The sequence below is a fragment of the Phycodurus eques genome, chromosome 14, assembly GCF_024500275.1.
Source record: "Phycodurus eques isolate BA_2022a chromosome 14, UOR_Pequ_1.1, whole genome shotgun sequence".
In the NCBI taxonomy this organism is placed as follows: domain Eukaryota; kingdom Metazoa; phylum Chordata; class Actinopteri; order Syngnathiformes; family Syngnathidae; genus Phycodurus; species Phycodurus eques.
The window spans coordinates 4,922,361-4,945,450 of record NC_084538.1 but is presented as its reverse complement, the minus strand read 5'-3'; the positions used below and the strand labels follow the sequence as shown (position 1 = coordinate 4,945,450).

Here is a 23,090-nt window from a genome sequence, read left to right as displayed (position 1 = left end):
GCAGTTTTGCGGACACGTGCGGGGTCAGTCACGACACCGGCGCGTATTCCGAGCACATCGCCGAAGGAAGGAGGTTGGACGAGCATGCAAAAGCTAAAACTGAAAATGGCTACACGGCTTCAGGGATGCAAGGCGGTGGTTCTCAAGTTGGGGTCCCTGAATTATAATGAGCGTTAGTTATCCAATGATTTTGGCTATTCGCGGTCCGGCCCGGTCACTAGCCCCCCACAACTGGGATTATGATTATAGAGCGGTTCTTCCAAATAATCTCTCCCGTGAAAGGGGTCCACGGACCCAAAACGTTTGAGAACCCCTGACGTAAAATGCTGCGCTTACAAGCATGCGGAGGCGTGGCGGTGGCGGCACTAATTGCCGCTCTGTCCGCCGCGCACCACTCATTTGTTCATGAATGTATCAGCGCCTTGTTAAACACGCGGTGTCCCCGGGGAGGACGCCTCTGCCGACAAACAGCTGCCGCCCCAAAACGGCGCTCACGTAGCAGCACGGCGAAAAAGCTACATTATTGTCCATAAAGCCTTGGAGGTTTTTTCAGATTCCGACTGTCACTGAAAATTTGCTGCAAATGTGGCGGAACACAGACAGTTCTCTGGATTGTTTCAAACTCCCCCGTGGATATCATGTATAAATCTCTCCCTCCTTCCATCCCTCCAGCCATCATCCATCTGTTCCTCCGTCATCCATGTATGTATCAACTCACCGGACAACCCAGAAATCCTATCATCCATCCAGCGTCCATTCATCCTGCCCCACACAAGACAAGTGGACTGTAATCCTGCGACCTGTCCTCCAAACCAAGGGAATTTGAGAATTTGTCATTTTGGGAACCTTTCCGAGCTTTTGGCCCGCCTGTGCGCTATTCATCATTTGACTGGACATCACATTGTACACACCGGTCCCAACACAATGGAACGATCAATACACAACAACAACAACACTATTCTGGCCATAATACAAGTGCTCTTCCTTTCTGCGTGCACCCGCCGGGGAGTCTCTCTTGTACATAAATCAAGACAACTTCCCCCGTAGAGAGACCGGCGTGCCCCCAGGAGCCCTGCTGATCACCCTGACACTCCTCCTCCCTAGAGTTGTGACACGAGCAGAAGGTCCTGCTGGAGCAGAGGATGTCAGATGTGCAGATGTCAATTTGATCCACAGCCTGAGTGCCCTTGTGTGCGAGGAGAAAACATTTTTTAAAAAATAAAAAAATCAATATTTCCAGCAATGCAATTCCATAGAGTTTACACGTACGGGACAAAAAAAAAAAAAAAGGTCGGGACAACGTCTCGCTTATGACTTTTTTGCCCTCTATACGGTATTCTCATGAATTAGGAAAGAGTGCGTACGACATTTACGTACACCATAACTCAATGATGCAATTTACAGAAATGGAACCCGTGCGCTCATCAGTCTGTTCGTTGTGCGTTGTGTTTAAATTGTAATTATTGTTACTACTGTATTTAGCGTCAAGTAGCTTTAGTTCAGTGGTAAACTTGCGAAAGAAGAATTGAATATTTTTCCCCTAATATTTGTGTATTTTTCCACCCAATTTCTAATATTCATGTACTTTCCATACAATATTTACCTCCAATATTTTTCTATTGTTTAGACATTTTTTTATTTCCCATTTATTATTTTTGTTCAGTATTCATTATTTTCTAATATTTTTTTTCATATTTTGTATCTATTTTTCCAGTACTTTTGTATGGTTTTTTTCAAACTTTTCCTAATACATTTTTTCTAATATATTCATATTTTTCCCAAATCTTTGTGGGTTTTAAATCTATTTTTTGTTTTTTGGTTTTGTATGATTTTTGTTCATAAATCATTATTTTCTAATATTTTTGGGTAATATTTAAATAATATTTGTATGTATTTAGTCTAAATTTGTTTTATATTTTTGAATGTTTGGGTATTTTCCAGGTAATACTTTTGTTGTTGTTTTTTTCAAATATCTATTATTTAATCTAATGTTTTTCTTAAATATTTAAGTTTTTTTCTCATATTTGTGTCGTTTGTTTCCGAACATTTTACCATTAATCATTTTAAAAAATTATAATATTTTAATAGTTTTTGTTGAATTTATTTTCTTCTTATGGGGGGCTAATATTTTGAGCAACACTGCTTCGGCCCTTTTTAGAGTGTGCAAGTGTGTACCTAATGTTTTGCCTTTCCCATGAGCAAATCTCTGACGTGTTTCTTCCATTAATATGGAGGTAATATGGTGTTGCACAGCGATAGCCGCAATTGTTTTGCTAATATTTATCATGATATGAGTTTTTATATCCTTTCATCTCTAGTCTGAATACTGACACACGTCACTGTTATACTTTGTGTGATTGCTTGGCTTCCAAAGCAAAGTGACACACATATAAACAATCAAAATAAAACAAAGGAAAATTGGGGGGGTCACAACAAAAAACAATCCTCTGGGATTAGAGATGCCAGGTTAGTTCAGGAACTCCTGTTGCCGCAGTTGTTGTGTGACAAATCCTCACGTTGAATCTCCCTTGCGTGCAAGACACACACACACACGCACGTACACACATACACACATGGGAGCGCTGGGACAAGAGGAATAAAACAAGGGTATGCATGCTTGGATGAGAAACTAGGCTTAAAAACTAGGCTTCACATGATCAGGATTTTTGGGGCCGATCAGCGAGTTTAAAAAAACGATAACTGATCACCGATCCGATCGCAAGATGGAGGAATGTGTCTATTTAAATGACCTGTTCATTTACGGTATATACTTGTGTACTTAATTGCTCAAAAAAATATATTTACAATAAATAATGTATCTTTGTTCCTGTATTTATGCCAGTGAGGCATAGTGACAGACAACAAATGAATGGTCTTCTATTAGATGGCAGGAAGTAAATAATCATTAATGTCTCCATATTTTTGTTTATTGGTGTGCCGTGACATTTTTCAATTGTAAAATATGTTCCTTGGCTCCATAAATGTTGGAAATCACTGCTCTAGTCAGATCGTGTATTCAAATCAGTCAAGTCAAACCAACATTACAACATGACAGAAATAATGGGTGCTAACTTACTGTAATTAAATCACTTTATTTTTAATTAAATGACTTCCCCCACACCGAAACTTTAGAGCATGATTCGACAGAACGGCGGCATGTTTACGTACAACCGTTAGTGCTAGCACTAGCTTGCTAGGCTACATAACGTTTTTGTTGCCTGCTTGTGAGCCGTATGGTATTAAATCTTAAACGAACGCCCTTTCCTGTCTTTAGCACCGGTGACCACCAACACACGTTTTTCCCCATTTTTGTCCTAATAATACAAAGTCGGCGCGCTCCACGCTTGTTGTCGTCGCCTTGGTAACGAGTGCATTTGAGTTGACAAGATAAAGTCCAATGAACGTAAAGTACGGGATGCGGTGGTATCGGAATACAAGATTTTATTGCAGTAGTCTGACATATGTTTGTTTGTTTAAAAACACACCACTGCTGTTCATACTTAATGGATTTTCAACCCTTGGCACCAGGCCATTCCAGCCAATCAGATCCCAGAAGCAAGGTATTCCCATAAAAGGCACAAGTCACAACATAAATAATAATGTACGATATAACATGATATCGAGCTCCAGTAAGCTCAAACGCTAGTTAACCATCAAAAATAACTACAGTATGAGAATGTGCCACCGTTTTTTTTTTATTTTTTTATCATAAGGCCATTTCATCCAATTACATGCCGGAAGAAAGTCTTTTATGGAAAAGGCATAACCTCTACCAAGGCCAAAATGTTGATAACTGTCAAAAATAATTCCCCACTGTTGTTCAAACTTGAATATGTAACATAAGGCCATTTAAGCTAATCAGAAGCCGGACAAAAGTCAGTTCCGGAAAAAAGCATAATACACACAGTAGAGGATATAACGCATGATTGCTAAACGTCCAAATAAACGACATCAGAATACACCAGTGTTAACTGATGTTCTTGTCTGGCCCTTTCAGGCAATTGAAGCCAGCAGGAAAAAAGGCACCATTTACAACACACAGTACATTTAAACAAATATAATAACTGACCCCGACCAAGACCAAAAAAGCTAGCCATCCAAAAAAACAACATGACAATGCATCTCTTTTGTTCATACTGTCCTGTCGTTGCCTATAGATGCCAAAAGGGGGCGGCAAAAAGCTACTTCAACTCACTTCAGCACCAAGTTCTCACCAGATGGCACCAAAGCAGTAACAGTATTGCTTTGGCTTGAGCACAAAAACAATGGACAGGTGGTAGGTGAGTTTGTCAGTGAATAACGGAAGATAAGGGAAAAAAGCAAATAAAATCAGCGAATAGGCGAAGTAGCGAATGCCAAACTGTGAAAATGCAGAGGGCGGGGGGGTTAATGTATTTGTCAGTTCAAGTGAAAACAGCTGTCTTACCAGGTCTCATCATTCTTGAACTCCAGCTCGCCGTATGTGTCCTCGAAATCCTCGCCGCCCCCCTTCGCAAGCCCCTCCACGGTGCGGTAAGGCACAATGACCGTGCCCCGGGCGCCCGACGTCCTCAGCACTTTCGCCTCCATGACACACACGCTTTCGCTGATGTGCACCACGCCGCTCTCAAAGGTAAAGATGCCGGCGTGGTCGTCATCCAGGATCGTGACAGTGGCCACGGCGGGGAAGCCTAGCGCCGCTTTGGGGTACGGCAGGCTGTTTGCGGACAGCAGCTCCTCTTCTGTCTCCAGCACGCGCAGGTTACCCAGGCGCACGAAGAAGTGCTCGTCCTCCTCAAAGATGTCATCGTCGATGATGCCCACGCTGATGTCCTTCAACGTCTCGCCGGGCTTGAAGACCAGCGTGCCCTCAGTGAACTCGTAGTCAGCGCCCGCATTGGCCGAGCCGTCCTCCGTCTTGTAGTCCACGCACACGGTCTTGCCCATATCGCCGCCCCGCCGGGTGACGGTGAGGATGGCAGCACCGCAGTTCTCTAGGCACTGGTAGGTGGCAGGCTCGAAGGCCACGCGTGACACGTACTCCTCGGGCTCGTCCACGCGCACCTCTGCCATGCTGGTGCACTTTTTAGCCTGCTCGGCCACGTGCTTCTTCAGGATGTTGCCGGCGCCCGTCATCATGCGCGTGGCTTGGATGCGGTAGAATGCGCGGCTCTTCTGCTGGTGGGACAGAGCGTAGTAGTTGGCCATCTCCACCAGCTGGTCCAGCTCCTTCTCCGGGTGCTTCTGCTTTAGGTCCTTGAGGATGCGGATCATGTCACGGCGGGACTCGTCTGCCTCCCTACCCTCTGCCGGGCCCATCAGGTTGACGCCGCCGTCCATAAAGTGGGAGTTGACCATCTTCCCGTCCATCTCGATGCCCTTGGAGGAGCCCTCCGCCTCAGTCTCGATGATGACGCCACGGTGCTTGTCGGAACGGTACCTCCGGCGCATGAACTTGTAGAAGAGCAGTCGGCGGTCGGCCACCCAGGCCAGCAGCACGCAGATGGGAAAGAAGGCTAGCGTCAGGAGGCCCTCCCAAACCTGCACCACGTTGGGTGAGAAGACAGCCAGGATCATGTAGAGCCAAATATATGCAAAGATGCTCCAGCCAGCCGTGATGAAGAACACCCGGAGGTGCTTGACTTTGCGCACCTCGCCCTGGGGGATGACAGACACGCACAGGCCCACGATGACGAACATGTTGAAGGCAGCACTGCCTACGATGGTGGACGGCCCCAGCTCGCCAGCTTTGAACTCATGCCCGCAGACCTCGATGATGGACAGCAGGATCTCCGGGGCGGAGGATCCCAGCGCCATGAGGGTGAGGTTGGACACCGTCTCGTTCCACACGCGGATGGTGGCCGTGGTGGTCTCGCCATTTGGCCTCCGGATGACCACCTCCTTCTCCTGGGACGTGATGACCTCGATGGCTGCCATGAAGCGGTCAGCGATGATGGACACACCCAGGAACATGTAGATCATGGCCACAAAGTACACGATAACCCGCGCGATCTTGTCGCCCATGGACGGGTCCTCTGGGTACCAAATAGGCAGGATGATGCCGGGCCTGCACTTGGAGTTCCCCGAGCAAGTTGCGTTGTCGGGGCTCAGCGGCGAGCTCGGGGTGGCCCGGGCCGCTGCCGAGCCCAGTCCAAACCAGAGGCAGGCCAACCACCCCGGACTTAGAAGCCTGGAGCCCTCCATGCACCCTCCTTGGTCTCAAGGGTCTTACTGCACTGCAATCCAGCACTGGGCCTTAACTTCGACCACCTGAACAAAACACAGGCAAAGACTTTTAATGACATGATCTACCTTATCTTCCAGTAAGCCATATTAAGTCCTATTTTTATTTTGATAGATTTCTACTTCCCGGTTTCCCGCCATTCCCCTTGATTTCAGTCGCGAGCTTTTTGTGAATAAACTGACTACGATTTTGCTTTCATGCATTTCAAGCAACCCGTTTGTGCTATCTGACAAGAAGAAGCACCAAATAAAGATACCGACTGCCATGTGGGCATCTCATGCTAGCTGCTAGCTAGCTAGTTGTTGTATGCTTCAAGTTTCTTATGCTTAGTAATGACATTTCAAGATGATCATTATTAATCAGTGACTGAAACCAAGTGTTGCTTTTGCTACGCGATATTTAGCAGTTACTACTGCTTGCCTTCTGCTTCCTGTTTTCCTACAATTCCCCTTGGCTTGGTAGGACTCTTGTCCACAACAGAACTTTGATTTGGCACTTCTAAGCCTTTGACGCCATCAATTGGTGCTGTCCAACAAAAACGTACTGAATAAAGATATAGACTGCTACTTGTTTTATTCTGCGAGGATTCCAAATCTTGTTTTTCCTCCACTTTTGATGGCTTGCTAGGACTTTCAGTTGCAAGCTTTTTGTGAAAAAAAGGGCTTTGACTCGCATCGTCTGCGCATTTGATGCCATCTATTGGTACTGTTTGACAGAAAATGTAGACTGCTACATTAGCGCCTCTCTAGCTAACTAGCTGCACGTTTAACAGTTGAGTGACTTCTATTGATGGAGTGGTTCCACATCTTTTCACATAAGGAAACGGCGTGGGCGAGAGTTTCCCCCAATTTCACGAGTGCATAAATTCAGATGGGGCGACCTACTTTACAAGCGGCATAATCGCGACAAGTTTATTTCCTCCGTGGGAGGCGGGCCGGACAAAATATCCCCCTCGCGCAGTCTGAAAATGCATTCGTTTTTCAAGTCTGGGAAGAAGAAAGAAAAAAGGAAAAAAATGTAGATAAGGTTTGTTTAATAAAACGCTACCCTGCGGACTTATTTATAATCACGGGAGTTGACTTTGGCTTTTGGATGTGGAGAGCAATTATGCCGATTGGAGCCTGATTTTCTTCAATTCCCATGAGAGGAGGGGGGTGAAAAAAACACAAACGTGCGGGTCGGGAAGCAGACTAGCTCGCTCAGCAGGAGCTGCTGCCCGACTAAACAGTGTCCAAAATGTCGCATTGGCAAAAAAAAAAAAAAAAGGCAAGCCAATTGGCAAGAGAGCATCAAAAGTGAAAGAAAATGTTATCCGCTAACCGCTCCATCTTAACGCACCTCCACCACCTCGACGGGATGCGAGTTGACAACCCGTTTAGAGCTAACGGCTGAGGTCATGTGGAAGCGGATTCCATCTGGTCGGCAAGCTAACTTCACAACCACCATGGCTCTGTTTTATAACGTTTACGATTATACTCCGGATGATATCTTTTATTAATTTTTAAAAATGTCTCATACTTCTGCCGCTATTGTAAAATGCAAGGCTGGAGGTTATGTTTTGATTTACATTTGTTAGTTAGTTGGTTGGGACATATTAGTTAGTTGGTTAGTTAGTTAGATTAGTTTGTTACAGTTTGAGCGACATTTGTAGGTTGGCTTGCACAAAAAAAAAAAAAAAAAAAAAAGGAAAATGTATTATGAAAAGCATGAGGCTGGAGCTTATGCTTTAATTATAGTTGGTTAGTTCATTAATATTTTTTTTTAAAAAGTAATGAAAGAAACAAAAACATTTTGGTACGGATCCAGACAGGAACTTTTACTTCTGCCAAGCTGGAAGAGTGCAAGTGCTGCCGTTTTTAGCCGTTTTCGTTTTTAGCTAGCTAAGAAAATGATCCAGATACATGAATTTTCATTACCTCTGCCGAGCATGAATAGTGCAAGTCTGGAGGTTATGTTTTGATCACCATTTGTAGGCTAGCTAGCTAGCTGTATTACCACTAAAGGGGGAGGGGGAGGGGGGGGGAATAAGAAAAACCAAAACAATGACGACGTGGGTGTGGGTATTTGTATTTGTAAGAGGTTATATTTTGATCACCATTTGTATGTTAGCTAGCTAGCTAGCTAGCTGGAGTATGAAAAAACTAACAATTACTGTGAAAAAAATGTTTACACAGGTGCCAAACATTATTGCCTCTGCCAGGTGCAGAGAGTGTGAGTCTGAAGGTCGTAAACTAGCTACCTGGATTAATGAAATTAATGAAATATTTTACATTTAAAAAAAAATACACTTTTGACACAGATGCAGGAATTTTTTATACCTATTCCAAGCAAAAACATAGATCAATCAATAAATAAAGTGTGATTTTTGATGGTCCTTTGTTAGTTATGCTAACCTTAGCATTGCGCCAAAAGCTTAGTAGTGGGGTGGTGGATCTGGATGAAATTATGTTCTATTTCTTTTCATTGTTTGTCATGAATGAAACAGTCCACCTAATAAAACCAAATAAGTTCCCAACGCGTCCATTTGTAGCATCTTCCGTGTCCCAAAGATTTGCAACATTGATTAAGCACTCAATAATTCAATAGACACGCCTACCCTGTGTTTGTCAATTAAGCTCGTTAAGACTATTACATCAAAACCACTTCACAAGCTGTTGATTTTTTTGACTATTGATTTACTCAATGGCTGCACTTAAGTGTGTGTGTGTGTGTGTTAGTAGCTTCTAAATGAGCAGATACGCTACAACAATTTGCATATTTAATGACTCTTTTTTGCCCCATAGGGACTGTCACCAGATGTTTCTTGACCCTTTGACCCTAAGGCCTCGTTCATTTTCCAACCCGTTCAGCTTGTTCATTGCCATTTTTGGCATGGTCTGTAATTTTTTATTGCATGAAGATTTTAACTAACGTGAGTTCATGTCATTAATATGAAATAGCCATTCATTTTTATTTTTATTTGTAACCCTTCCAACTCGCGTATGTGTTTAAACAATGTGCAGGTTGAAAAACCTAAAAAAAATATTACTCTCAGTAGCACCTTTCTTATACAGTGGAGCCTTGAGATACGAGTTAATTTGTTCCATCAGTCATGACCACGCTTGTACCTCAAAACACTCATATCTCACATCATCCCCCATTGAAATGAATGGGAATCCAAATAAGAAATCAAACCGTTTATGCCACATTTTTTGCTTCAGTTCAATATACGTTTGTGCTGCTCCCTCTGGTGTGTCTGTCTTGGCCACATGGAGGCAATATTATACAGACATACGGATATACAGCTCAGTAAGCCTCAGTAAGATTATTCGTTCTTCGCAAAGGATAGAGAATATACGCTTGTGAGTACATTATTTGTCTACGTGTTGCTCCATCATTTGAGTTCAAATATCTGTCACTTATAAGATGATACTGCAAAACAGATGCAATTTATTAGCACCTCTATGGCATTTCCCATTATGTGTTAGGATTAAGCTAGCACACTTTGAGGCAAAGTTATGTGTTTTTTTTAAATAGACAATGTGTCTTTGTTTTATGCTTAGTTTGTCAGTAGACTTCAACTGGGAGTGGCAATCAACAGCTTGAAGCCAATTTTTGAAAAAGATTTGATCATCTGCCACACGGCTGCTTGTCGTTAAGCAAGTTGAGTTCACTGCCATCGTACAGCGCTCGGATCTCAAATTGTTGCTCACAAGACAAGAAAACTACTGGCAAAATGACAGCTCATATCTTGGAAAACACATGAGTCAGGGCACTCGTATCTCAAGGCACCACTGTATTGCTGTACAAATGTACAGCAAATGTAAAAGCATTGTAAATTGCATTGCAATTTATTACAATTTTCAAGCTTCCCCTTCTTGAATTAAAATGGAATTCTCCTTTATGGTAAGCAGAAGGTATCAGCACTCCCACTAAACGCCTTTTTCGGAAACTAAGAAAATTACATGAAGTTGCTCCCTTGTCCCAAAGTTTATTTGAAAAAAAACCCAAAAATCACCTCTTCTTGCAATGCTCGTTTGTTTATACGTGCCCTGCGATTGGCTGGCAACCAGTTCAGGGTGTACCCCGCCTCCTGCCCGATGGTAGCTGGGATAGGCTCCAGCACGCCCGCGACCCTAGTGAGGAGAAGCGGCTCAGAAAATGGATGGCTGGACCTCTTTTTGCTTCATGAACGTTACAATCTTTTTTTGGTTTGTTGTTGCTGTTTTTGCTTTGCATCTGAACTCGCATGAACTAAATTAATGCCATGTTAATGCAATGTTTAATTAGTCTTCTTCATGCTCCGTGAAGCAAATATTACATTACAATGACAGTATAGATTTATTGCTTTTCTCAATTTTTTTTTGTTTGTTTCTCTTTTTGCGGGAGCTGGAGGGGGGTTGGTTTGCATTTGATTTGCATGATATGCATGATTTGCATATTGCGTTGCAATATTTAGTTTTGTTGCTTTTTTTATTTTGCTTTGCATTTGAACATGAACGAACTCCACAAATGTATGAACTCAAAAAAAAATGGGATGCTCAATTACTTTTTCCTTTTTTGCTTTTTGTTTTTGCAGTTGAATGCTTATGAATTCAATTACCAAAACATTTAAGTAATTTTTCCTGCTACGTGAAGCACATTTTACTTGAAAATATTTTAAATGTTTTGCTCTTTCCGCTTTTTTTCCCCCACTTGGTGTACTTACGTGAGGTTTAGTTACCTTTCCCACTCTGTGAAGCAAATATTATTGTACATTGCAATATATTTTGAGGGTGCGCATGTTTCCTCTTTTTTTTTAATTTCATTTTGAATTTGAAGTGAATAAACTCACTTAACGGGATGTTGAATTATGTTTACCTACCTTGTGAAGCAAATATTTCATGACAATAAGCACTGTATATTTGTTTTGCTGTTTTGTTTTTGCATTTTTTCCACTTTTTTTTTTTTTTTTGCTTCCCATTTGAACTTTGAAGATCATTTTTAAATTTTGCATTTGAACTCAGTTAACGCATCGTTGATTGTCTTTTTCTAGCTCCATGACTATCACAGTACAGGTTTCTCTGTTTGAAGTGCATTTTCTGGCTTTGCAGCTGAACTCTCATAAAACATGTTTTTTTTTTTTAAATCAATTAATGCGACACTTAATTCCTGCTCCGTGAGCCAAACGTTACATGACAATATTCAACTTGATTGCTCCAGTGAGTAATTACTTGCATTAATTGGTGTTAAACATTGACGATGAGCAATCAGTAACTGTGCTGACTTATCACTCGTGTTTATATGCGGGGGGCTCTTGTGCATATATGCGAGTTATTAATCGACATGATTTATTCATGCACTCCTGGATATTGTATTCCTGTCAGCGGGAAATATTCAGCGAGCCAATCGCGTGGCTCATTTCAAGTGAGGCTTACAGGGATTCTCCTAAATTGCATTTTGCTATGCACCAAACCATTAGGTACACCTGCGTCATCTATTTACACTGCTGAGGAAAGACGTTCCTAATACTTTTGCACACCGCTACATCCAAGAATAACAGTAAGAATAGTTTGTGTAATCAGTTTTTGTTACTATCAATAATAAAAAAAAATAAAAAAATAAAATAAAAAAACATTTGAGGCTGTGGACCAAACAAACACCTGCTAACTCATTTTATGCTTGTACGACTGTTGAATGACGTTAAAGAGTTAATAAAGGATGATTGACAGCTTTGAAAAAGCAGAGTATGACGATAACCTTAGAACAGGAAATGGAACCTCCTGCCATAAAGGCTTAATTAAACATGGGGTACACACATTAATTCATTTTTGCAAGCGTATGGCAGCATGTAGCTGGCTGAGGGCTATCAATCAGCATGGAAGAAACCAAACCCTTGCTGTGAAAGGCGAAAAGCCGGTCCATACTGCAATTGCCTGTAGATGCCACAAGATGGCGGCAAAACACTACATGAAACTCCCTAACCTCACTTCAACATAGTTCCTTGGCACCAAAATCAATAATCTGTCAATAATTATTGAACCTTGGGTTACTAAAACACCTGGGAACTGTGTTAAACAAATGTTAAAATTGAAATTAAAAAAAAAAAAAAAAAGCATAGTATGTCTCCCTTAATCCTTTGATACTGTTCAGGTCAAATTTGACCCATCGCTACTAAAATACATTTTAGATCTACCAGTATGTGTCAAATCAAATGTACTCGTTGCACCATTTGCACTATTGTCATTGTATCAGAATCGCACTACTAGTCACTGTAAATCGCTTGACAACTCTGCATCATGAGGACAATTGTCACTGTATCAGCATTATTGGTACCCTTTAATTTCTCAATAAATCTCCGTACTTTATTTGTTCTTATTTCCTAAATGTATATTTTTTTTCCTCGTGGCTGTTGGTTGTTGTACTAGACTGGCTCCAAATACCGGAGACATATTCGTTGTGTGTTTAAACATACTTGGCCAACAAAGATGATTCTCCTGATTCTGATTCTAATCAAGGGAAATGCCGGTAACTGTGGGAATCGTGAAACTGTACATGCCGTAAATATGTACATTTTTATGGGACGCCAGTAACAGTGTTGAAGAGGGAGCGTGAACAGTCCCGTGAACTGTCTGTGTTTCTAGCACATTGGCAGAGGTTCCTGCAGAAACATGCGCTTGTTGCTCTTTGAAGGGCCACGGATCTTAAAACGGTCAGCGTACGAACGGCGTTCACAAGGGAATTTGAAACATTCACGAGAACTGTCTCTGTTTCCACCCCATTTGCACAGGCTAGCAATACATTTCGAAAAGAGCTGAAATTTATAATTTTATATAGACAATTATTATGCGGATATTCTTGGCCTGGACCATATTTTGCCTGCGTGGAAAATGAGCAGTATGTAAGCGTTAAAATGGTTAGACTGGATTACATGATTTCCTAACAGGACTGTGCTACTACTGTATATGCAACGTGTATAAATGGAGCCACATTTATACTGTGCATGACATGAGAGCCTTATTCTATTTTTGGATGTGTGTGTCTGTGTGTAGGGGGGGGTCTTCTAATAAACAAAAAAGTGTGTGTGGGGGGGGTGTCATTTGAGCTGCACACTCAGCAGAGCTTCAGCTGTTGCTGATTAATCATCATCATCTGCTATACCTGAAGTGGTGGAGGGGCTTGAGATGGCGAGGGAGGGGTCAAGGGGATCCCCTATACTGCCCCCTTGCCCCATCAACTTAAAGCAGACATGTAACACTGTGCACGCGACGTGTTCGTTTGAGAATATCAATGGCGCACCCATTAGAGGCTGAGGTGCGCACATGAGGGGGTTTATTGATCCATCCCTTCTAACGCCGTTCCATAAACATGCATTATTATTATGGGCTCTCACTTACCTGGATAGCTCGTGTCGAAGCTGGACCACCTCCTCCCCTACAAAAAAAAATTAAATTCACGCGGACACCCCCCCCCCCCCCCCCTCCTCCTCCCTCAAGCCGGCTCAGATCCCCCAGTGAGCGGCGTCTTGGATCGGATTCGCCGGAGGTGCTCGCCTTGGTTCTCTGGTGACGGTGGTGGTAATGGTGGTGGTGGTGGTGGTGGTGTTGGCGGTGATGTCCTCCTACCCACAGAACCTCCTCCCGTCTGGCGGGACTGAGCGGAGCTGTCAGTGAGGAGGGAGGAGGAGGAGGAGGAGGGGTGAGGAAAGAAGGAAGGAAAGCAGGAGTGAGGGAGCGAGGGGGAGTATTTTAAGGTCCTAACCGGTGATGGATGCTCGCAGCGGCTCTCGCTCCGCCGCCGAGCCGTGAATCAGCGCTCTCCGGCGGGGAGGGCGCGCGCACGACGTCCCTCCTTCTCCTCCTCCTCTTCCTCCACAGTCAGTGATGCTGTCCCGCATAGCTCCGTGACCGCCTCCTCACCCTCATCGCTTTCATCTGAGAGAGAAGAAGGGGGGGGGGGGGGGGGGGGGGGGGGGGGGGGGAACAAAACATTATGATGATTATTTTGCCTGGTGGCGTCCAATGGTGGCGTCCGCTCCTTCCCGCGCGCGCGGCCGACTACGTCATCGTCCTCATCAGCTGAGAGGAACAAACCTGCAGCGATGCCAGTGTGAGGACTGTAGTCAAATCATTAGGTATACCTGCACTGAAGAGGTGAATGTAAAACAAAAACAAAACAAAATAAAAACAACGCAAAGAAAGGGATCGTTCAATGTATTTTTTTTTTACCAAGTGTCCGTAGGTTTCCCAGGTGGGTTTCCAATATTTTGCCCCCATTGGAGACGTTGCTGTCGAAAGATGAAGAGGAGGCACTGAGTGACTCACAGCCATTGCAAAATGGCAACGATACACAACTACCACAAAATGCAGCCACGCAAATATTTTGTTGCGACTCCATTGATTTGGGAGACTGTCAAATTAAAGATCGCCTGAATTTAAAAAAAAAAAAAAAAAAAAAAAAAAAAGAAGGATGAAGGAAAGCTCCTGTTCAGAACTTAATCTTAAAAGGTGTCGGTCGAGCAAGCAGGCTATTGATTTTGAATGCTAACAGCTCAAAAGAGCTAAGTCAAAGATGAAATTCAGTTGGTTTCTTGTCCCCGTTTTGCTTTCACACCTTATAAACTGTCAGGGATTGTTACTGTGAGCGGGAGCATGTAAAGTGAATACCGTTCTCATCTTTCATTAATACTCCTGTTTAATTAATACTCGGGATTCAAGCTCGTTCCACTCCCTTAAACAGGATCAATAATGAAAAGTAGCGAGTCAAGCCACGTGCAGTACGACGACCTTCTCGTGCCTCAACGACAACTCTTTCAAGTTCACTCAGCAATACGGTAAGCACTAACATTTTGGGATCGAGTGTTTTCTTTTTCGCAGCAAACAACAATACAAATGTAGGTATTTTCATGCCCAAAACAAACAACAAAAAGATTCATAAGCTTGATTCCAGCAAATAAACCGTTCCGATTCATGTTCAAACTTGCTTTTTTTGTTGCTGTTGTTGTTAGAGCTGAAAAACCACCAGAATTACTAGCTCATGTTTTCCCCATGCAAGTAAAAACATTTTTACAATTTTTCCTTTTAATCTGAACAAAATGCAATTAAAAAGTTGAAATTTTTTTTTCCAAAAAGAGAAACAAAAACAAAGATTTTTCTTTGCTATAAAAGTTAATTTATACTTTTCCCATCAAAAAGACCCAACAAACATGTATTCCTGCAAAAAACAACAAAACTTTTGTCCAAATCAAATTTTGCTAATAATTTTTTTCATCCCACAAAACAAACTCAAAACAACATTTCAGAATCAGAATCAGAATCATCTTTATTTGCCAAGTATGTTCGAAAAACACAAGAAATTTGTCTCCGGTAGTTGGAGCCGCTCTAGTACAACAGACAGTCAATTTACAGAACACTTTGGAGACATAAAGACATTGACAAAAAAAAAATTGTGTAAAAAGATGCAGAATCCTCGAGCACTTAGAGCAGTTCGAATGACTAATATTGCAATAGTCCGGTGTAATGACCATTGTGCAAAGGGCGCTGAGACTTCAAGGAGTGTATGCGGTTTAAAGTGACGAGTAGTGCGATCATCACGTGATCCAACTTGGGTGTTTTTGTTTTTTTTCCCACGTCGAAGTTTTCCTTTATGTCTGAAAAAAATAAACTACATTTACACAACTTTGTAACTCAAAATTGATGGCCTAGAAAAATTGCCAAGGTGTGAGTCTGATCGTCTGATGATGGGTAAGAGCATAGAGCTGTCTCAAGATCATCACAAAGTAATTGTTGCAAAACATAATGATGGCATTGGTTACACGCGCATATCTTACAGGCGCATATCTAAGCTTCTGAACGTTCCAGAGAGCAAGGTTGAGGCCATCATACGTAAGTGGAGAGCCAATAATACCACTATAAATTTGCCTCGATCAGATTTGTGACAGGGGAGTGCAAAGAATAATCATAAGAGTTGTCCAAGAGCCAGGACCGACCACCTGTGGAGAGCTTCAAAGACCCACGCAAGACCCCATTCCTTGTGTCAATATATATATATATATATATATATATACACACACACACACACACACGCACATATACTGTAAAACAAAATGCAGTTTCTCATCTATTTATCTGACAGATTTGTTTTTTTAAAGGTTTTAATTTGCATTTTCCTTCCAACAACAATTTGTTATTTCTGCAACAACAACATTTGCAACGTATGCCTGCCTTCTGTCATTTTCGGGCCGTGGCCTCGAAACTATCGTCTTAGTCATCATCGTCATTGTCATCATCGCCGTCATCCACCCCCCCCCCCCCCCCCCCCCCCCGCGGAGTTGTGGGCGTGGCGGACACGTTTCCGTCCAGCTCGTCGTGTGCGGACTGAAGCGAAAGAGCCGCGGGGGGCATTTGTTCCGCGTGGACTCCCCCTCAGCTGCCAAACGTCAGGCTATTTTTAGATGCCGGCGGAGGAAGCGTGTGAGAGGGGAAGCGGACCGATGGAGCAGTGTCCTCCTTCCTTCCTTCCTCATCCTCCAAGAACAACAAAAAGAGTTCAAATGCTAAAGCAGACATTTCATTTTTTGGGGGGTGTGTGAATGGATTATGTTTATGTTTCTGCTTCCAGGTATAAGTTAATAATTTGTATTTAGTGTAAGTTTACACATATGAGGCTAAGCTTTTAATGAGAAAAAATCTTTTCACTGAAAAATTCTTTGTTTTGTCGCAAAACCAGACAACTCCTAGAAAATAATTTGGTGCAAAAAACAAAATTTTCAACTATAAAATTACACGGAAATTTGAAGTTGCTACTTTGTGGGGAAAAAAACAACAACAACCGTGTGATTCTACTCGAACTGCAGTCTCTTGAACTAACCCTTAAGATAAATTTAAGCGAACCTTCATCCAAACCAAGCAAAAAGTCACATTGATTGCACACAGTTAGTTGTCCTCTTTGTTGCCACTAAATTCAAGATCCTTTCGACAGACTTGAGGGCGACAGACATCATTGGCGAAGGCTTCTTCGTTAAATCTGCGGGCCTGATCACACCGACAACAGCAATCTCACAGAATTAGTGAGGAGAGGTTCGGCTTTCCAAAACAGGTCCAAGTTTTGCACATTTGTTTCCTTTTTTTAATTTGGGGGGGGTGAACAGTTTTTGCTTTCTGATGACCCCAACAATGTTTGATTTCTGACGCATGTCCAAATTGTCCAATATTTTATATTTTTACAACATAGAAAATTCTGATGCATCCAGATTTTGCAAATGTCATCCAATAAACTACTAAATTTCACCCCCCCCCCCCCCCCAATTCTGGTCCAAACTTGTCCTTAACAACAAAAATGACTGTTCAGATGTACACCATGACCCATTTCCTTTACGTAAAAAAAATACTTTCCTTCCTATTAAAAACTATTTTGTTTTCCGATGCTTCCGATCTAAATGTTCTTCTGAAAGACAACAAAACTGCCCCGCCCCCCCCCCCCTTTGTTGACAAAAACGGAGCTGATTTTTATTTTTTTTCTTTAAAACAAGTCCACCAATTCTTTTCATAATTGGACAAAAAAAATATTTGGTCAGGCAATAGTTTTCCTTGATCCATGTTTTGCCATTTTCTAACACGGAGATTAAAACATGACCTTGGCAGCAGATTTCTGTGAGGTGCAAAGGCAACACAATGGTTTGTTTGTCAGACGTCTCTGCAGTAAATATTGAATTTGTCAGCCTTTGTTGTCGTTGTGCCTGACGAATATTTGAATAAATATAATTTACAATTAAAAATGAAGAATCAGGACTGCTTTTCTAGTTTTTGTTTTTTTCAACAAATGTAGTTTTCATGACTTTCAAGGTATACACAAATTTGCGAGCACAGAGCCCAAAGGGTTAAAAAGAACACATTTATTAAGGTGGACACGAGTACAGTGACGGAAGAACATTAGGAGCACAATCCCGCCCCCTACTGGCAGATACGCTCTTTTTTTTTTTTTTTTAAATATACATTTTTACATACAGTGGTACCTTGATTTAAGAGTGCCCCACCTTGCGAGAGTTTTTCAGCTTACAAGCCGTTACTCGCTGAAATTTGTTTTGCCTTGAGTTCCGAGTGAAAATTTGACTTGTGTGACGAGTGAGCTTCAAGCACTCCGCCACTAGATGGCGGCAGCAGACGTCACAACTTCCAGCCACCATCAGTTCGCTTGTTATCTTGCCGTGAGTACAAGTAGGGGGTGGGGGGCAAACAGTTGCAAAAACTAGCTAATTCTTAACATTCTATTTTATTACATTGTAATGGTTTGTTTTGAATTCAGCACAGTAATACTATAGAACAGTCGTCCCCAACCACCGGTCCGCGGCCAAGTACGGCCACTTGGTACCGGGCCGCACGAGGAATGAATTATTTCCGTTTTACGTATTATCTTAGACCGAATGAGCTTTTATTTTGAAAAACAACCGGATTCTCTTGGTTATGTTTCAGTCACTTGAGCGCCAAAATGTAACCAGTCTCCCTAAACTAGCAAAATGAGTAAGAATCAAACATCCTTAGAAACTTTCTTTTGGAAGAAGAAAAGGCTCAGTGGAGAGACAGGAGAAGAGCCTACGACTTCCCCAAAAAAGAAAAAGCAAGCTTTTAACAGACAATGCCAGGAGTCCTACTTGAAATATGGCTTCATAGCAGTAGGTGATTCCCACAAACCAAACCCGCTCTGCGTAATATGCGGGGAAAGGCTCTCTAACGAGGCAATGAAGCCTTCAAAACTGCTTCGCCGCTTGGAGACCAAGCACCCTGGATTAAAAGAAAAGCCCCTGGAGTATTCTGAAAGAAAACAAACAAGAGCACGAAGGACAGAAGACACGACTGAGGGCATTTGTATACAGAAGTAAGATGGTTATCCCGAGGGAAATCGCTGACCAGCGTGTTTGAATTACGAGAGCCGCTGCAAAGATTTCTCTCAGGAAAAGAAGGCACCGCTGGCAGCACATTTCAGTGACGAGGAATGGGTCGCAAAACTGGATGACCCGTGCGACATATTTCCGACATTCTATCGATGCGAAGCGGGGTTTTCTGCAGTGACAGCAGCCAAAACAAAACAACGGAGTAGACCCGACATAAGCAATATACTTCGGGTGTCATCGTCTTTGGAGTTTGGCCCAGGAACTAATTCAACTCTTATCTCAAGGAACCACTGTGTATATATAAGGAGCGTGCCCTAGCTGTCTGCGGTCCTCTTACTGCGCTCCTCCTCCTGGTACTCCCGGGAGTCCTCCCAAGGCCGCGGGCCGCGAATGTTCCTCCACTCGTCCAAATTGGCGTCCTTCATCTTCTGCTCCGATGAAACAAGATGGCGGATGGAGGAGGAAGAGGAGCAAATGTTTCAGTGCAAGCCAGCGAGCTTCCTTTCGGACACGCTAAACTACTTCCTGTTTGAACATGTGACCGTTTTAAGTGGGAATCGGGCGCGTCGTCCACTTAAGACAAATAAAGTTCTCCGTCAAATTAAATGCCCCAAGAGTTAAAAAAAAAAAAAAAAAAAAAAAAAAAAAAAGGTAGTTAGTAGAGCTGGGCAATCAATACAGTCATTTGGATTTTTTTTTGTTTTGTCTTTGCAGCTTCCACTTTTCTGCAATGTAATTACACGAGTACCAATATTACAGTGGTTTACAATATTTTCAATCTTTCCAGATCCACGGAATACGCCAGAAAAGAGATTGTTTCTAGACTTTCCCCTCTGTAGGAATCAACAGTAGAACATGGGTTGGTTGCATCATGATGGTGACACACACTTTCTCCAACCTTCCGCGACACATACTCCCCACCCCTAATCTTCATCTTCTACCCAGAAGCTGTGTTGATTCCCCACCATCCTGTTTTCTCACCTTGTACTCTTGCTCCAAAATGACCGACTGTCTCTGCACGTTCACTCTGGCCTCCAGTGACGGATCCAACTGAGACCACACAAAATAAACCACATTAAGTATGAAAGTACAGACAATTGTCTTGTTTCTTTGACAGTAATTCCCAAAGTGTTTTTCGCAGGTGGGGTCCCTCTCGTGGTACGTGAAATAATCTCACAGTTTAGAAAATTTTATTTGGATTTAATTTTTAAAAATGTTTTGTGCAATACATTTGAAATGAATCATGAAGTAGTTTTCTTGTTTTCCTATATTTAAGCTCGGTGGAACGGTTCAAAGCGTACGCAATGTTATCGTGGCTTACAATAACACTAAATATACTTTATAGGAATAAACGTGCCAGGCTCGTTTTAGTAGAACACTAAGGCCTACTACGCTACTGTTTTTTAATGCAAACGTTCTTTTTAATCATTTGAATTGATCGCAAGTGGAAAGTTGGAATCTGTAAAGTCTTACAGTAGTGATTCTCAAAGTGGAGCGTGGGCTCACTCTAGTGGTACGCGAAAGAATCCCTGCCTACAGTTGTATTGGACTTACTTGGCCAGCATTTTCGCATTAAACCCTAAAAATGTATTGTTTTGGAACAGTGAAATATCGGCACACCTTCCTCCTAATCTTCTGGGCGTCGTAGCGGATCTGCGTGAACTCTCGCAGGCCGAAGGAACCGCCGACCACCAACAGCTGTAACCACACAAAAACTAAATTAAAACAGTTAACCTCATTAACATTAGTAACAAGGATGAGATACGACAAAGCTAATGATTGACGGACTACACAGTTTATCACAGCCAGTTATCAGTACAACCTGATTGAATTTGCTAGTGTACGCGGTAAGAACTTCCTGCTATTCTTTCCAGAATCTCAATTTTAAGATTATTGCGGTAAAAATCCACAAATATGAGCAATAAATACATAAACACTAATTACTCATAATAAACTAGGTCATTTCTTACAACCACAACACTGCCCAAAAAAGATGCAAATAAATATAAACGCACATACTTACGAGCATGGGCACTCCATATCTAAGAGTCTTGTTCTTCTGGAGCGCTTTTAAGCTAAACATGACTCGTTTTTTGTCCTTTTTCGTGGCTAATCGTCCATGTTTGTGAAGCCCAAACTAGCAGGTTAAATAGCAGGGGTGCACTTCCGGATTTTGTACGACGTACTAAAATGTCTGGAGTTCGAAAAATAGTTCCGACATGACCCATTCAAGCGTCTTCATTTATTTTTCACCATTAAAATACGAGTAATAAATACTTTATTATTATTATGGATTTATATAATTCCAATTTGATCCAGTAAACGCTGGTGTTGGTGAAGCCCAAGAGCGCAGGTCACACAGTTTTGATGCAGTTCCGGCTTCGGTCCGACCCATTAAAATGTCCAAAATTAGACTGGGAATGAAAACCAAAGGGTCATACGACACATTTTGACCAACAAAATACATATTTTGTTTTCAACTTAATGTAATTGATAGCTAATCAAGTAAATATTCGGAGGCTACGAAGTACAATTAAATTTCAACTTTGGAATTTCCCCATAGTTTGTAACCAACAAAAAACACCGCATACTCGATAATCCTGTTACATTTTAACGCCTTGTATGGTTACATTATTTGCTCGTGTTGAGATTAAATTAAAATCTTGACTTTAAATAAGGAGGTGATAAAAATTGCAACATTCAAAATACAACGAATATAATTAAAAATGTATTTGGTTACAAAAGTAAAACATTTAAGCACAAATATCATTTAAAAAGCTGCATTTTCACCAACAGCTCTACTCGAAATATTGTCACAAAAATTTTGAATTTGTAAAATTTGTACAAGTGGTAGTCTCCCTACAAAACATATTTTGCGATTAAAACACTATTTGGTCACCAAAGGCAACATTTAAACTAAAACTTTATTTTTTTCAGGAAATGACTCCATTAGGCCACCACTTAAATTATTGTAATATTTGCTTGAACAGGCTACTTTGTTAAGGTGACAATTTGCCATTGAAGCAGTGTATTTGTTCATATAAAGGCAACAGTAAACCATGAAAATGTGACATTTTGCTTTAGGAAAAATACCTAGTAGAACTTCTAACATTGCTATTTCTGCACAAACATGCTATATTTGGCAACAAATAGTTGTGTTCTGGGACAAAAATGGTGTAGTTTGCGCCCTAAAACACTGTGTGTTCACAAAAGTGACACATTTGAGGAGGAAAGTGTTAGCTTCCCATGGAAATGTTATATTGTAAAATATTAATTATATTTTGCCTTGGGAAAAAACACACTCCAACAAGCATCCCAATCTAACTGGAGTTCCTGGTTAATATATAAAATAATTAAAATATGTAGTTAAAAGCCTTGGAAAGACTGAAACCATCTACACCACCTAGTAGACATAAAAGCTGGAACATTTTTTTGGACTTGAATATATTTTTATGGATCAAAATGTTAGTTAAAATCAGAGACTAAGCTGAGGACATAAAAGCAATTTTTCTTTATTACAATTTCCATCTCTCACTCTCAACCAGGTGAAGAAAAATACCTTTTTTTTTTGTTCAGTATCATAAAATATGTTAACTTTATTCATTTATGAATAACGAGGACAACGACAAAAAATAAAAACATAAGATGTTTCTCTCTGTGTAAACGGCTTGGTGTGGGGGTGGGGGGAAGCAACCGACAGACAGCTTGTGAGGAAGACGAAAAAAATAAGGCCAGAGACGTACAAAAAAAGCGGGTGGGTGAGGGGCAGGGTGGCGGAGAAGAGGAGTTCAAAGGTCACTCTCGCCATAGAGGGCAGTGGAGAAGGACATGTAGTCGAGGGCCCCAGGCACGCCATCGGGGCCCGTGTACGGGGCCATGCGGGCTATGCAGTACTCCGCCTGGTCGGGGGGCAGCTCCCGCCGCAGCTCGTCCTCCAAAATGTAGTTCTGTTGATGGCACACTTGGTTTTACATTAAATTTTAAACCACAGGAAAAACATTTCAATATATTCAATATTTT

At 41.9% G+C, this 23,090-nt stretch overlaps 3 protein-coding genes across 12 annotated transcripts in view; all 3 read right to left on the bottom strand.

The window, feature by feature from the left end:
• Window positions 1-20,711, bottom strand: part of slc8a3 (solute carrier family 8 member 3) — a 56,353-nt gene extending 35,642 nt beyond the window's left edge. The window contains exons 1-6 of one of the 6 annotated variants that reach the window (XM_061697053.1): window positions 20,691-20,711; window positions 20,052-20,120; window positions 13,943-14,115; window positions 13,735-13,844; window positions 5,632-6,249; window positions 4,427-5,520 (exon numbers count right to left, since the gene is read on the bottom strand). In XM_061697053.1, coding sequence (XP_061553037.1) covers window positions 4,427-5,520; window positions 5,632-6,183 — 1,646 coding nt within the window. In that variant the 5' untranslated portion in view covers window positions 6,184-6,249; window positions 13,735-13,844; window positions 13,943-14,115; window positions 20,052-20,120; window positions 20,691-20,711. The other 5 variants (XM_061697049.1, XM_061697050.1, XM_061697052.1 and 2 more) reach the window with 5 other exon arrangements.
• Window positions 18,060-21,238, bottom strand: LOC133413111 (cytochrome c oxidase assembly protein COX16 homolog, mitochondrial). Its single transcript, XM_061697069.1, has 4 exons — window positions 21,094-21,238; window positions 20,691-20,768; window positions 20,052-20,120; window positions 18,060-19,498 (listed from the first exon to the last, which is right to left on the bottom strand). Exons 1-4 carry the CDS (start codon window positions 21,151-21,153, stop codon window positions 19,385-19,387), a joined length of 321 nt encoding a protein of 106 aa, XP_061553053.1. The 5' UTR covers window positions 21,154-21,238; the 3' UTR covers window positions 18,060-19,384.
• A 1,320-nt stretch (window positions 21,239-22,558) lies between these two features.
• The window catches only part of actn1 (actinin, alpha 1), a 45,312-nt gene continuing 44,780 nt past the window's right edge, over window positions 22,559-23,090 (bottom strand). For all 5 annotated transcript variants that reach the window (XM_061697044.1, XM_061697046.1, XM_061697047.1 and 2 more), the window contains one exon: window positions 22,559-23,017. In XM_061697044.1, the coding sequence (XP_061553028.1) occupies window positions 22,859-23,017 (159 nt within the window). In that variant the 3' untranslated portion in view covers window positions 22,559-22,858. The remainder of the gene's footprint in view (window positions 23,018-23,090) is intronic.